We start from the raw sequence: 16,892 nt of genomic DNA, 5'->3' as shown, positions 1-16,892 counted from the left end.
ATGATAGAAGGGTTAAAATAAATGATTTCACTGTGTCAACTTTGTCTTTCTAATGACTTTTATTAATCTTCTAGCAGTTATTGCTTGCTCAATTCTCAGAGATAATGTTTAAGATCTATAAATAATAGAACAAATTGAGTTCTTGAGACAACAAAAAAAATATTAACGAGTTTCGATAAAAAAATTTGAAAATTCCATGGAACTGTGAGCATTTTTGAAACTGATTCCACCAATGGTTAAATCTTAATAGATAGAAATTAAATATATATAACACTGAAGAAAACAGAACATGATAGTGGTGATTTTCATACTACAAGTGTGCCTTAACAAGTTTCCTTCATAATTATAATCTTCGGATACTTGGTTCTGCAAAAAATAGCATACAATACAAGATCACTTCAAAAGAAATAACAAACTACTGTTTGTAACTTCTGATGTGACATTGGAATGGGTAAAATACATGGTCATGTTTATTAAAATTATGCTGTTCATAATTTTTGGTTGAAATGCATTCATGTTTCCCTTGGGTTAGATTCGATCTGAAACAAAACAATGCTACAATCAGGATTCCATCTCTGCAAATTTGCTTTTAGATCTATAAATGATTACGTGAAAACAATCATGTTCAACCATATAACTTTAAGAGTATGCTAATGGTTTTTTGGCGTTTTGGAAAGGAAGAAGCACTTAGCATAACATTAATAAGGAGATTGAGAAAGAAGAATGGGTGGAGAGTGAGTGCTTCTATAACAAGATATTTGTTACAGTCAAGATCAAAACTGTGACCTCCCCCTCCCTGTGTGAAAAATCCTGATGGCTTTTTTTTTCCTTATCAGTTTGATCGTCTCCATTCATGATCTGCATTAGAGTCCATAGTTGGTTGTTCTTTGGGGCGTTCGTTGTTGCACTTCAGGCAAGCCGAATTTCTTGCATAATTGTAGAAATCACATCTACAGAAAGTAATGCAAGAAAAGACAAACTTTAAATATGCAAGAAAATAAGGTGGGGAGAGAAGGAAGTAAAACAACGGACTTACTTGGGACAACCCCAATCCCCAGGATATTTCTTGGAACTAGGGTTTGGCTCTTGACAATGCAAACACTTCATTTTACTAGCAAAGTTCATGAATCCACACCTACATACATAGGAACATCCATGAAATAGAACGAAATGTTTACCACATGTGTCAACATATTGATTATATGCTCCTTGCATAATGGAAAAAATCATATATAGATAAAGTAGGACGGGAAACAAGGTGTTTTCATGGTGGGAAAAAAGATGACTCTTACTTGGTACAATTCCAATCCCCAGGATGTTTCTTAGGCCTTGTCTCGGGACATCGAAGACATTTCGTGTTCCTAGCATAATTCATGAACCCACATCTGCATGTACAAAAGCGTTCATCCAACTGTATATTAACTGTTTAAAGGTCCTTAATTCTAGTCATCTACTGCTAAACTTGGATATCAATAGTCATAATGTAATATAAATTGTGTTCTTGCTCATGTTGAAATTGTAACTACTATTAGCTAAAACTTTACTGTGATTTGCAGGTTTTGCTTGAGATGGATAAAAGAGTCTTAAAGAACCTATAAACTATCAATAGCATTATTGTAAGGTGTTTACATTACATAATGCAGATAGTAACTAAAGTTCATGATTTACGATAAAAATAAAGAAAGGGGGATAATTCTTAAGGATGCGATTCAATAATTTAAAATTCAAACCATAATATATGGCCACTAAAATACCCTATTTCCTAATGACCAAAATTTAATCCCTACACATGTACACCATAACATAGCAATAAAATGAATAAAATAGATTACCCTGCAGCAAAAACAGATTACACTGCAGCAACAACAGATTAGATATATGGGGTTTAACATACAATCAAGTCTACAATACATTACAATAATTAAATCACGAGGTTGTGTATTCCAGTGATTGCACAATACAATCATATGGATGAGTTTGGCTGGAAAAGAACTTGTAAAACTGAGGCTTTGAGGAATTTCATCATTAATACAAAATTGAGGGACCTAACATTATCCATAAGTGCCAAATGCAGCTGTCCAAGACAATGCAAATATTCCGGTGAAAGGATAAATGACACAAGTTAAATGGTACTTTTAACAAATGTTAGAAACATACTCTGATATTTGTAAGTAAAAATATATATGAATTAATTAAAAAGGTCATATTAAATAAAAGGACCCTATAGCAAATAAAAGAATCTTTACAAAATGTTAGGAAATATGTGAAGCCATTAGTCAATAACATTTATTTATTAACCTTGTCAATGGTCAATAAAAACTGGGAGACCCCAAATTGCAACTAGTGGCTTTTGGCCGAGAGTAAAAAATTAATTGTATTATTTATTACCATATAATACTTTCCCTTTTTTAAATCTTTCAACCATCTGAAAAAACTATTGTTAGAAAATTGTTGCCTAATTAATCCATATGAAGAACTTAATATGCACAAAATGAAATAAACAAACACAAGGGCAAATTCATAATGCACTCCTATGCCAGCTGGCTTTTCCCTTCTTTCTTCTCATAACAACCAAGAACTCCATTTCTTTGCAAATTAGCATATACAAACGCCTCATTCACTCACCTTTTTGTCATTGTAAACAGTACTTACATAGAAGCAAGCACAGCATACAAGGGGTACAGATTCAGCTTTCATCTAGTTACCATCCCCAAACTGATGGTCAAACTAAGGTAGTAAATATATGTTTGGAAACTTATCTGAGGTGTATGTGTAATGATACCCGTCACAAGTGGTCAAAGTGGCTGCCCTTAGCTGAATGGTGGTACAATACCTCCTACCTCACTGCTACTAAAGCTACTCCTTACGAAATAATGTATGGACAGCCAGCTCCACTCAATCTTCCTTACCTTCCAGGAGAATCAAAAGTGGAATTGGTGGGCAGGAGCTTGATCAAAAGAGAAGAGATGATGAAGTTAATCAAGTTCCACTTAAAAGAGTCAAACAAAGGATGAAACAAGTTGCTGATAAGCATAGGAGTCACAGACAATTCAAGACAGAAGATTTTGCCTATGTACAGTTGCACCCATATAGACAAGTATCCATGGCATTTACGGGCAACTGCAAGCTAAGTCGTAAGTATTTTGGTCCCTTTAGAGTTGTGGACTGCATAGGCACTGTAGCTTACAGGCTTGACATCCCAGCTCATAGTAAGGTTCACAATGTGTTCCATGTTTCTGAACTTAAAAAACATGTGGGCAACTTGGTTACTACTACTGAGCAGCCGGAAGATGTTTTTGCTAAAAAGGAGCCTAAAGCTATTCTGGATGGTATGACAATCAGAAGAAGAGGAATGCCAGTTACTAAAGTGCTTGTGAAATGGAAACACACCATCTGCCAGAGGATGCAACTTGAGAATACTACTATGACTTGAAGAAGAAATTTCCTGCTTTCCATCCTTGGGGTCAAGGATTCTTTCAAGGGAAGGGTTATGTTAGGAAATATGTGAAGCTATTAGTCCCTTAGGGTGATTTAGTAGGCTGCCACATTTTAGTAGCTTGGAGGATAAATCCATTATGTATTAGTTGTGTTAATTTTGCTATTTATGACAACTATGATCTTCTAGGATGTCTTGTAATTGATTCAATAATTTCTTGTAATTCTTCTCTTCATCTCAATAAAGTTTTATGAACCTTTCTTCACGTGGTTCCTATTCTCCCTCAAGTTCTTCAAGTCTTTTGCATTCCTAGAACTATAAAATTTTATAACAACTAAATATTTAATGAGAATGAAGAATGAAAAAATGAAAGATATTTAAGAAAAGAATGGGGACAGAATATAAAAACATTAGTAAAATGATTATCATAGTGATGGCTGAAAGTTTATATCATTGTCTAAATTTACCAACAGTTATCAAAATTCGAATTATTGACATGAAATTGATGCATCTTCTATCATAACAATCAGAAACTAAAAATATGATCAATGGGGTTTTCCTTGTCAGTGAAACGGAGAACTCACTGTGGGCAAGTCCAATCTCCTTTTTTTCTTTCAACTTCATTAGTAATAGTATTGGCTTCCTTTGTTGGCCCCTCTGTTTTGCATTTTAGACATTGTGTGTTTCTGGCAAAATTTAAAAAACTGCATCTGTAATAGAACCAAAGAGCAACCATCAGCAGACCAGAAGATATAAGGGGTAATTTAACACATGTATTTGAAGACAGCATCAATACAAAAATAGGAAAAATAAAATAAAAATCTTACAATACAAGTCATTTAAGATACTTGATGAGGACATAATCAATACTACTCAGTTTGACATGCATAAATGCATATGAACAGAACAACAAATAAAACTTGTAAGACAAAAATTCAAAATAGAGGTTCAGAGGCACTTCATTGAGTTCGATTGTTTTTAATTAACTGATGTTATCACATTCTCTTTGAAAAGGAAGCTGACAAACACACAGAAATTGACTATGGCTTGTGAGAAAAGCTAGTAAGCAACTAGAGGACTTACTCTGGACAGGTCCAATCCCCTTGCTTCATTTGAACAGCGGGGGGGTTAATATCCTTAGGCTTATCATCTTTACAATTCAGGCATTGGGTATTTCTGGAGAAGTTCATAAACTTGCATCTGCAAGAAATTTTGGATAAAACTCTTAACAGTGAATTATCAAGAAGCTGAGATCTACTTTAAGATTCAAACATGTAGCATTTCCACTATAAGGGATATCTGTTGAAAGCTAAATCATCAATATTCATGAAAAGGAAGAAGTACATTACTGACAAAAGGGATATAAAATCAATCCAATCATCCACCAGCCAAAAATACTTCCGATTGACTACCATCACTGAAAATTATCACTCAGAAAATAAACTTGGATCATTCACAAAAGGGATATAAAACAAATACACTCTTCCCACAGGTCAACAATTCTTCTAAATAAGTATTATGACTAAAAACTATCACACTGGGGGGAAAACTAGTATGACAGACAAAATGGATATAATTATAACACAAATCCACTCATCTCACGGCCAAAAATGCTTCTAGAAGAATACTATCATTTAAAACAATCAAACATAAAACAAATATTATGCCAGACAAAAGTACAATTTTCACTGCATGTTTTAAAGCTTTATATCTATAATATCTAGTAGCTATTATCCTAGTAAAAGTTGAGGGGAAAATATAGATGATAGATCACTTGCTTGATTTCTGAAGTAAAGTGCCTAGAGGATGGAGAAAATTTACTTCTGCTAGCAATTCCTTTCAAATTTAACGTGAAAACGTATAAACTGAAAGTTCACGGATTCAGGTGCAGAAGTTACTACACACAAAGAAGATGATTCCATGAGCGAAAATAACTCACTTTGGACATATCCAGTCACCTTTCTTCATCTCAACATCTTTAGACAACTGATTACTTGTAACACGTAGAGACTGGCCTTCTCCCGCAGCATCCCGCACAGTAGGCTTTGAACGAACAAGTGCAGGAGCAGGAGGGGGAGTGGGGGATTCACTCAACTCAATCAGCTGACAGAGAAGTTTTCTGGCAGATGATTCAACAACTTCTCGGCCAGATGGTTTGTCTCCTCCTCCAGAAATGACAAATGGATCTAGTGCATAGAACAAAAGTATTCGAACTACATCCACAGTTCGAGCATCAGTTTCAAAATTCTTTAGAATCACATAAGCTCTATCACAGGAGTTTCGTAGGTTGCAAGCCCCACAAACCTGGATGAAAGCAAACGTACCTTGTCAGACCATAGGGAATCAAAACACCACCTCAAAATCATGCAGAAAAAAAAAGTTCTAATAAGAAAATAAAACCTGATCTCATACATTGACCAATACTAACGGATGACAACATTTAACATCTTGCTGCTTTAACTAGAAGAAATACTAAGAATACACTATCCAACACTCGCATTTCATTAGTGAGTAAAATCAGCACTACTATTTCCGAGACCAGCATGAGATTTTCATTCACACAATAATAAACTACTTGCAAAAAATGCAACCAATACATTTGGACCATAAATACTTCTCTTTCGAAAAATTAAAGAAAATGCACTAACACACATACATCCCCTTCATCTAATTGCAGGTGTGCTCTCAGCCTCTTAGCCGAATTAACAGCTTTACGAAGAAGATTAGGGCAGCCTCCCTCAACAACGGCTTGAATATCGCTCATTGGCAGCAACCTGCATACCATAACAATTAACAAAAGAAATGTTAAAAACACATTACACATCCTTTTAAACGACACTCATTAGTTGAAGTTTATTGAAAATTACAAAATTGTGTATCTCATGTCTTTATGCAATAAAATATTCTGATTTCAAAGTTTTCAATAAATGTTAATAAAATAAAACAATGCGTTTAATCAGTAAGAGAGAATAGGTAAGAGACTGTGTTCCTAGCACTCCCTTATGCTATAATAACCTCATATATACGTATTACATTCTCATCATGAATTCTTACATAGTCAATTTTAATAAGGGAATATTTGGACATACAAAAAATAAGAAAAAATGAAATGAACTTCTTCCTAGATTAAAATTAGCTTAAAAATACAAATTTAGAAAAGTTATATCATGCATAAACTAATCTTAACTCATTTCTTTTTTTTCTTCTCTAAGGATAAGAACCCTAAAAACAACACCAGAAATAACATCAGCTTCTTAATTCCCCCATTTATCACCAAACAAATCACAGTAATTAAACTAAGGGCTTGTTTGTTTGAACTAAAGTTTTCATAAATACTTTTAGGAGACAAAAGTAAAGAGAATAAAAAGTTTCTAGATATTAACCTACATGCTAGCTAGCAAAGTTTAGCTCATGGAGCAACACAAATCATTTCTCCTTCTCATTTTCACATTGTAAAAGTGTTTAAAGAGAATTCTACCCAAAACCAATCCCTAACAAGTTCAAATTTCACGTGCCGAAATTTAAAAAGGGACAAGGAGACGAACGGACTTGAAAAGGTCGTAACGGTCGCGCCCGAAGCTGAGGCAAGCCTCCTTGAGAGAGTTGATGTTGGTGTAAACGCTTACGGTGCCGTCGGAAGAGGAGGATTTGGAGAGGTAGCCTTTGGCGTTCAAGCGGTCCACGAAGGAGACCCATTCCGGCCAGGGGTGGTCGACGGAGGGTAGGGTTTCGGCGGCGGCGGAAGAGGAGGAGATGCGGCGGAGGAATTGCGGTGGCGTGAAGGGAATAGGTTTGAAGAAGAGAAAGGAAGAATTGACAGTTACAGGTACGGTTCGATGGGTACGGAATAGTGCGGTTCCGATTCCGTACAGTCCAAGCTTAGAAGCTGACATTGTTTTGTTATGCTTTCTCCTTTCTTTCAGAGCTGAGGTTTATCTCAATGGAAGGAACACAGTTGCAGGGTTTTAAGCTAGGGGATAACAAATAATAAATAATAAATTGATTATATTATTTAACTGCTATTTAAAAATTCTTTAAAGAAACGTATACTAATACGATATAGATACGGACATATATATAATTTTTAAAATTAAAACACAGAGACACAAATTTATATATTAAAAAAATTTGTTTCTTATTTTTATAGTAATCATAAAATATACAATAAGTTTTAGCTTTTAAAAAATTAATGTATTTATATTTTTTTAAATTGTATTACAATTATATTATAATTATTAAAAATCTAATAAATATTTTCTTAATTTGATACTTTACCAATACATATCTTATAAATACGTGTGTTCAAGAGACATATTATTTGAAAAGTGTGTATGAGTCATAACTTATTATACAAAACCTAACAATGAAAATCAAATTGATTAATAATAATAGATATGAAAATTTCATGTTGTAAATTGATTAATCCATTTTCGCTCTTTAAGGGCAATGTAAATTTCATGTTGTATTTTTTCTTGAGGGAAAATTTGTAGCTTTAGCGAAAATATCAAACAAAAATGTATACATAGTTAACTAAATTTCAATTCTTCACCCAAAGTATACTTTTTTACATAACATATCTCAACAATATTTATTTAAAAACATTTTCAATATCATAATCAACATTTAAATACCAAACTATTAAAATCAAAATCTATTATCTCTATGCTTTCAAAAGAGATAGATTAAAACAATTTTTATCAAATAATATCCCTGCAAGAGAAATTTGGAATTTATGACCACGTCACTTTCACATTCAGATTGTCTAACATACTTATTTTGTATCGAAGCGATTTATAAAAGCACAGGCTGAAACAGGTGAAATCAACAAGCATTACTTGAATGCGATTGTGGGTACATGCAAAGAAATGATAAAAAAAAAGTTGTATTTGCCAGAGAATTAGGCGTTCCTATTGTAATACATGATTATTTAATAGGGAGATTCACTGCAAATACTAGCTTGACTCATTATTGTCGGGATAACGGTCTACTTCTTCATATACATCGTGCAATGCATGCAATTATCGACAGCCAAAAGAATCATGGCATACACTTTCGTGTCCTAGCTAAAGCATTACATTTGTCTGAAGTTCTATTGAAAGATAATAAAACTATTATTCCTTACGTGATAACAAATATTAGCACTCACAAAAAGCTCTAACTCTTAAAGAAAACTAGGATAGTATAACCTACACCAAAGAGTTCTTATCAATAATCTAAACACATTATTATGATCTTGAACTAACAAAAACTATTCCTAAAGCCACAACAACAAGATGCAAACACATGTATATCTAGGTAAACATGAAAACTCAAAACTAGCTTAAAGGAAAAATTAGCAGAAAAAACCTTACTATAAACAAAATGATTGGACAAGTTTATTTTACATACTGTTATAGTACAACAATGGTCTTCAATCGTAAATCCAACAAAAAAAAAATGATGTTAGAAATATAAAGAAAAGATAAAGGAGCGTATTTTTTTTAAAAAAATAATCATTATTTTAAAGTGGAAACAAACAATGATTAGATGAATTTTTCACTTTAATTATAAAAAATAGTGAGTTGTAATTTTAGTTATGCCATATTCTAAAACTATTCTAAATCCTTACATTCTTTACATTAGTTTTGTAACCATATATTTTTAAGTTTACTCTCGCCTATAATGTTTCCTTAACAATTATTATTCTCAGATTAAGAACTCTCTTTATTTTTTAATTTGGTGTGGCTAGACCAAAGTTTCATAACATTTATTTTATGTTCAAGATGAAACTACTATTTATTTTAAATATAAATAAAATATTTTATTTATTAAGTAATACTACACTTTTATAATTAAATAAAAAGCAAATTTTTTAACTTAATATTTTTTATCATCAATTAAATCAATTAATCTTCTAGAGAATATTAACACCATCATGCTACAAGAAACACTAAACCGGTTAATACTTATAATTCTAATTCTAAAAATCAAAGTTAAGTTTATTTCTACATATATTGATATTGAAATTTTATGGTAAACAAACATTTTTTTTTAAATAAATCGGATCTAGTTTAATTTAAGTAACCTCCCATACTATTTCACATTTAATTCAAGAGTAATTTTGTGATATTTATTTTAAAGTGAAAAACTGATTTGATCATAATAGATTTTCTTTCACTCAACATAATTATTATACCGTTAAGAATTCTATGATCGGATATTACACACTTGTACCCCTTACACTTATACCCCTTACACTTGTATTCCTTCACCGATGTCTCTATCAGTGACTCGAGATTTTCATAAGAGAAACACTTTACAGATACGTGTCCTACATGTGTCATACGAGTGTCAGTGTTTGATATGAGTATCAGACACTAACACACCATTTAAGAGGAGTGTCCGAGATTCATAGAGAGAAATGGACAAATTTTTTTAGAGGTAACATCAAAAAATTCATGAGAAAAAACCATTATCATTGGAATGGGAAGAGGAGAGTATTTCCTCACTTAACTCTTTACTTAAAATAATAATAATAATAATTATTATTATTAGGGTTAAATATATTTTTCATCATATATGTATTTTCACATGAAATTAATTATTGTTTTTAGTCAAAACTTTAGACCTCATGGAATTCTCATAATAAGAAAAGTATTAGTATTGGTCATAATTAATGTTGTGTAAGTTACAAACAGCTCTTTTGTTAAATAGGAATATGATGTTAGAAATATTTTATATTTACTTATCGTTGAAGTGAATGTTATAATATTATAATATAATATAAACTAAAAATTTATTTATTATGTAAAAAAACTGGTAAAAACTTATTCTAATAATTTTTTTAATACAATATTTATTTATAAGATATAAAATCTGAATATTATAACAGGAGAACAAAATATAACCCTTATTATTATTATATTATATTATATATTATATTATTAAAAAGTTTATACTCAAAGTAATATTATTGATTTCATCTCCATTATTTAGAAAATTATTCATAAACCCTAAAATTAAGAGTAGTAATTACTAAAAAAGTGTGTGATTTAAGTTTTTGGATCACGTGAATGGCACAGAGTCGGAAAGCTAAAACCCTGTGTGCGTGGATCCACCAAACCCACATAAACCCTTCCAATTCTCAACGACCGAAGCCATCGTCACACAGTGAAAGTCAGAGATCTGAATCGATTCTCCGACGCCACGCTATGAGAAGGGTTCCATCCATTCTGTTCAGAACGCTCGCAGCCACACGCGCCACACGCGCCACCTCATACGTCGTCCACAACCGCCTTCTCCACGGCAGCGCCGCCACCGCCGCCGCCCACTCACACAGTCGCCGCTTCTCCTACCTCCTCGCTCCCTTCGCCGCAGCGTCTATCGGCGTCGCCGGCGCCCTCGTCTCTCAGGAAGTCCTCGCCAAGGAGCCTCCGCCGCCCGAGGCTCTTCCACGCGACGTCGTTCTCTACCAGTTCGAGGCTTGCCCTTTCTGCAACAAAGTCAAAGGTAAAACCTAACCGCTTCAAATCTAAACGTTGAATCGTATCATGTTAGGTTCATCGTCACGCGTGAGAATTTTAGATGAATTCGATATTCGTAGATTTGTCACGCTGTACCTGAAATTATATATTTAGAAAGTGTAATTTAGGTCGAGAGATGAAGTTCATTGAGGAAGAATTGACTAGTTTTTAGATTTTATTTTGTTTTGTTTTTTTTACATTTGAAAACCTTACAGAAAAGTCTCAATCTAATGGTTGGATTATGGAATTCAATGTATCGGAGTAAGTTTGACTATTGGTTAATAGGGCGTTTATGTTAAATTCCATGTCCAAATCCAAAGGCTACTTCTAGCTTGTTTGTTTCCATGTTTCAGATGTGCTTTTTCGCGTCCAAGACGTGATTTTAGAAGCTAATAGTTTTAGCGAACACATCCCAAACACGTGGAAGAATGTGGGTTGAGTGGTAGGAGCTTGTTCCTCGGATTTGATAGATTTCTCTATAGTTGTGTCAGAATTTTGAATATAAGCATGGCGACAAAGGAATAGAAAGGGGATGGAAAAAGGACACATTGACAGTCAGTTGTGACTTTTAAATGAGGCTGTATTCACCCTATTGATTTATCTCGCATATAGTGGAGTGCATGGGCTAGGATGATGTTCGTTTATTTTGCTATACATTTTAATTTTATTTATTTTCTGTTGCTTGCATTGAGACTTGGCAGTTTTAGTTTCCTGGTTTCCGCTACTGATATTTTTAATTGCTTTACCAGCATTTTTGGACTACCATGATATACCTTACAAAGTTGTGGAAGTCAACCCTCTTAGCAAGAAAGAAATCAAATGGTCCGAGTATCAGAAAGTGCCGATATTGGTGGTAGATGGCGAGCAGCTAAATGATTCATCAGGTTTCTACATTTTCCCTTGAAATTTGATTCTAAAGTTTTATCATGGACTTGTGCCTATTGAACCACTGTAATTTTTTGTTTAATTTTGCAGCTATAATTGATCAGCTGGGACTTAAGATTCTGTCGAAGAAAATTGCAGATTCAACTTCTGAGGATGAAGAGACAAAATGGCGAAGGTAGGGTCTTCTCTCTTTTATCTTTGTTTTATCTTTTAATGAAGCACATGTCTAATAAATGCAAGAGGGCAAAGTAGCAGAAAATTTTCTTTAAGAATATGATTGGATTTCATTTTTCCAATTATAAGAATCTATTTACAGTTTTGCTCTTTCATTTGTGAACCAATTTAAAAAGAGAGATTGGTGGTGTGAGTGGAAGAGAAACCTTTCTTTCTTCCTCAGTTTTTCTGCCTTTTGTTTGTACTTTACCTCTGGGTTTGAAGAAAATATATTTACTGATGATTTTAAACATTTGGCTTATCTTTTTACATGAAGATTCGACATATAAATGCAGTGTGCTGTTGTGCTATCAATACTTGATTTTTATCACTATGTAAAAACAGTATAAATTAAGTTGCTTGCTGCTCCCTTTGTTTGTGGTGTAGTTAACTTTTTGGCTTTCTTTATGTACAATGACTTCATATTTCAGTAATCTTTTATTACACATTTATGTTAGGAATCTTATGTATCTTTATGGGGTTAGATTTTAATCATCCTAATTTTTCAATTGTTTACTTTTGACTCTCTTGATTTGTGGTTTAGTATTCCCAAAATGACATCATTTTTTCAGTATATATAACAGTTTGCCAATAAATATTTTTGTGGCCACTCTCATTCTTTTTACTCTAACTCTACCCCTGATTGCAGTAAATACCATTCATTTGAGTAAGGTAGGTGTAGAGTGTGAACAGCAGTAGCAGCCAAATATTTTGACAGTTTGGTTGGATTGCAAGATCCAATATGACAACTTGAGTTGCTGTCAGTAATATTTTCATGTTTGAGAAAAGTCAAACAATAAATTTGGGTGAAGTAATTGAATCCATTTTAGCTTTAGCATGTATATCTAAAAGGCTAATTTAACTTTCTCTTCTGAAATAGGTGGGTTGATAACCATTTGGTGCATGTTCTATCACCAAATATTTATCGAAATACATCTGAAGCACTTGAATCCTTTGAGTATATTACTAGCAATGGTAAGTTTGTACTGACCTTTGATTCAGAAATATTTTATTTTATTAGTTTTTAACACCTATTTTAGCATGTGTTATGGTTTATGCTTCTTTCCATTGAGTTTTCTGTTGTATGAATTGCCCTTTTCATATAAGCATGAATTTTAATCAAAATCTGTATTGATGCTGCAACTAAGCTTAACCTATTAGGTGAGGACACTTGAACAATTCTGCATTACAAGGTTATCAATAGCAGATAACGGCTAATGGATTTGAGCCAAAATCTGCCATATAAATATGGCGGATGGCATGACGTCTTATGACGGAAGCCATGGTGGACAATAGTTATCATCACATAACAAAAAGGAAATACAAGAAGACACAATGACACATTACAAAACTAATCATTATCCTCATCCCCCTCTTCTAATTCTAACCCAATATACTCCTGACATTTCCAAATTAACATTTGTCAATCCTCCTAATTTTTCCTCCTCACAACTGTCTTCTCCAGATTCTTCAACTAGAACCTTTTTTCTTTCGTAGTTGAAGTTTCTAAAAACGAATAATTTAAAAAAATTTAAAAGAAAAAAAGTCACAGAACTTTAAAAAACAGCAATTAATAGAAATAGTAGGTTTTCTAAAGAGGAGAAATTAAACCCAGAGAACTTTAACAAAATAGATAACCAAAAAGGAAAAAAACTTTTGTAAAATGAAGAAAGAGAGAGTTAAAAATAGATAACAGTAAAATACAAAGCACCAAATAGAGAAGGAACATTTGTAATGAAAGAGGAAAGGAGAGAAAAAATCAGAGAATGTAAAAAATAGTACCAAATAGAAAATGAACATTTGTAATAAAAGATGAAAGGAGAGAAAAAAATCAGAGAATGTAAAAAATAGTACCAAATAGAAAATGAACATTTGCAAAAAGAGAAAAGGAGAGAAAGCTGTAACAAGAATAAACTGTGAAGAATGTGTGAAAAGAAGGGAGTAAAAAAAGGAAATGGAATGAAGAAGAATAAACAAGAAACAGGAAAAAAAAACTGGATTAATGGATCATCTGAAAAGTCGCTGGAGTTCAGGTCACCCACAAGTCATTGGTGCAGTTCAGGTGTCCAGCACAGGTAACAAAATAAACTTCGAGAAGGAGAAAGCTGCACTACGATTCTGTCAAGTTTAGTGTTGTTGCATTTTCAAGGTTGACATAGAATTAGGGAACATTTTGGCTTTTGGGTTGTTAACTACAGCTCAAGAATGTCATGTCGCAATGTCCATGGTGGATGCCATGACAGAAATGGTGGACAACACTATTTATGTACAGGCGTTGGTGATGGCTGCCAAAACCGCCATGCAATAATGGTTATTTGACAACAATGCTATAGTATATTTCTAGCATGCTCCTTCATGCACAAGTACCCTTTGGGCTTAAAGTGCGAGTAGTGCTGAAATTCACCTTTTATTAGAAGAATGTTGACTCTTAGAATCAAATTCCAATATAAAGGCCCTTGTTCTATGTCATGAACCTACTATTCCAAAAGTTTAAGCATGTCATAACTATACCAGATTTTGATTGAGCAACACGAATAACAGGAAAGTATCTCAATTGACCCAAGTATTTTGTTCAAAAGTGATGAAATAGATGCTCCTTTAACTGCTGAATTATGGTATTATAATTTGCTGTAATGACAACACAGCTACATAACTACAAAATACATTAAAAAATTAGATTAATGCTAATAAATACATAGTAATCCACTCCACCTTGGATCATTACAAATTTGTGTGGTGTATGTGTATGTGTGTGTGTAAATTTTCACACAAGTCTCCCTGCGAAAAGACATTTTTGATATCAAATTGGTGTAAACACTGTGGATAGGAAAACTCATACTGAAGGAGGGTAACATCTAGTCTAGTACATTGAATATCCTATATAGATAGTGTGGGAGATCTCAATCGATTAGAGATAAAGACAAATTATTGTATATAAGTGAGTGCAAATCTCTCTTTACAAACTGATTTTATGAGGTTGAGTTGAACTAAAAGTCCACCTTTTGAGATACATTTGATTGCATTGCACTAACAATGAGCTTGTCTTTCCTAGAGAAAGATTATGAACAAAACCAAAAGCTGGAAGTTTATGTCTAAAGTAGACTTGTTGTGCAACAAAATGAGATGGGGAATCTAAATATTTAGCAGAGGATGACACGCTTTTGATTAAATAACCAATTGCCCAAAACCAAAAATGCTGGAAGTTTATTTGTAAAGTAGACTCGTTAGGAAACCAAATGAAATGAGGAATCTAAAAATTTAACCCAAGATGACACACTCTTTTGTAGTGAGACACCATCTTTTGATTTGTTGCAGAAGATACTTAAGAGGATATCATCTGGGCTTCACATTCTTGCTAATAGTAAAGTATACAAAGTAAACTTTCAAGGTTTGCTTTGTCACTAATGCTGTGATACAGAAATGTGTATGGATGCATGCCCGCATACACACATCAACTTTCTCCCATTTTGACTTGTACAGCAGTGTTCACACATCAAGAATCATCATTTTTTTTTTATGAAAAACACAACATTTTCCTAGTCTGTTCTGTCTTTACTTAATCTATACTAGTGCATTTTCTTATGGTGTGCAAAATTAACACTTTTGATGATTTTCTTTTATCTCTTTCTTTTCCCTATTGTAAATGCAAAGAACACATACAAGGACTTAATCTATCTGCAAAACTCTCTCCTTTCACACCGTGCTTTATCTACTTTCAGCCCATGCATATTATCATGCTTACAAACCCTTAATTTACTTTATTTAAACTTTTTTCTTTAGCCCTGATATATTAAACCGGAAATTTAACGTGTTGTGATATTTTGTTTATATTGATACTTTTAGGAAATTTCAGCTACATAGAAAAAATTTCGGTGAAGTTTGCTGGAGCTGCAGCTATGTATTTTGTGTCTAAGAAGCTGAAGAAGAAATACAACATAACTGATGAACGTGCTGCCCTTTATGAGGCAGCAGAAACATGGGTAGAAGCTCTGAATGGCCGGGAATTCCTTGGTATGTACTCCACTATTGTGTCAAGGAGATTATAATATCAATGCTAAAACATCCATCATTGGATGATACAATGATCACTTCTCTGTCTTTTCAGGTGGCTCTAAACCTAACTTAGCCGACCTGGCAGTCTTTGGGGTTCTAAAACCCATACGGTATTTGAGGTCTGGCAAGGATATGGTGGAGCACACTCGTATTGGTGAGTGGTATGCAAGAATGGAGAGTGCTGTTGGAGAACCCTCCAAGATTAAAGCCTAAAGTCAGTTCTTTTATTCACAGTTTTTTGTCTTCTATTCTATTACTTCCCTTTTGCCGCCATTGGTTGGAAGGGAAACCATTTGGGTTTCTGAGAGAGAACATATTTGGCTCTTTAGAACAATACTACTTACTATGTGGTATTATTAGTGTTATTTATACATAGGCAAGCTTTTGCTGAAATTCATTCTTCTAGATAAATTATTCTTCTGTTATAGGCTGCTGTTATTGTAAAGATTAAACAAAATAAATCTTTCAGCTGTATGAAAGAATAAGTCAACATCTGCCATGACTGTGATATTTAAAACTTTGCTTTTTGATTAATTTTAGAGTTAAATATGGAGTTTGATTTGATCACACTGACCAATCCATGTATATTAAGAATGAGTCCTCTAAAGAGATAGTATTTGTTTTTTTATTTTTTTTTATTTTAGAGAAGGCAAATTTTCAAAGTTAGCCTTTAATTTCAAGTTTATTTTGATTTGGCAATTAACTCCAAATTTTCTTCTTCGAAGTCCTCTCCTTTTGCTTTTATTTATATAACTGTTTAAAGTTATTTTTCTCTTTCAATTTATCATTTTCATGTTTACTAT

General features: G+C 33.1%; 2 protein-coding genes across 2 annotated transcripts; one reads left to right on the top strand and one right to left on the bottom strand.

Moving 5' to 3' along the window:
- Positions 1-567: 567 nt before the first annotated feature.
- LOC137837946 (zinc finger protein VAR3, chloroplastic) lies at positions 568-7,390 on the bottom strand. Its single transcript, XM_068647131.1, has 8 exons — positions 6,986-7,390; positions 6,093-6,210; positions 5,376-5,740; positions 4,520-4,636; positions 4,021-4,146; positions 1,293-1,385; positions 1,037-1,135; positions 568-950 (listed from the first exon to the last, which is right to left on the bottom strand). Exons 1-8 carry the CDS (start codon positions 7,327-7,329, stop codon positions 833-835), a joined length of 1,380 nt encoding a protein of 459 aa, XP_068503232.1. The 5' UTR covers positions 7,330-7,390; the 3' UTR covers positions 568-832.
- A 3,046-nt stretch (positions 7,391-10,436) lies between these two features.
- Positions 10,437-16,656, top strand: LOC137837945 (uncharacterized). The gene is made up of 6 exons (XM_068647130.1): positions 10,437-10,924; positions 11,688-11,822; positions 11,914-11,998; positions 12,917-13,011; positions 15,880-16,047; positions 16,142-16,656. Exons 1-6 carry the CDS (start codon positions 10,489-10,491, stop codon positions 16,300-16,302), a joined length of 1,080 nt encoding a protein of 359 aa, XP_068503231.1. The 5' UTR covers positions 10,437-10,488; the 3' UTR covers positions 16,303-16,656.
- The last annotated feature ends 236 nt before the right edge of the window (positions 16,657-16,892 follow it).

This window comes from Phaseolus vulgaris, chromosome 4 (assembly GCF_000499845.2).
Source record: "Phaseolus vulgaris cultivar G19833 chromosome 4, P. vulgaris v2.0, whole genome shotgun sequence".
Lineage (NCBI taxonomy): Eukaryota > Viridiplantae > Streptophyta > Magnoliopsida > Fabales > Fabaceae > Phaseolus > Phaseolus vulgaris.
This window is presented reverse-complemented; position numbering and strand designations above follow the sequence as displayed.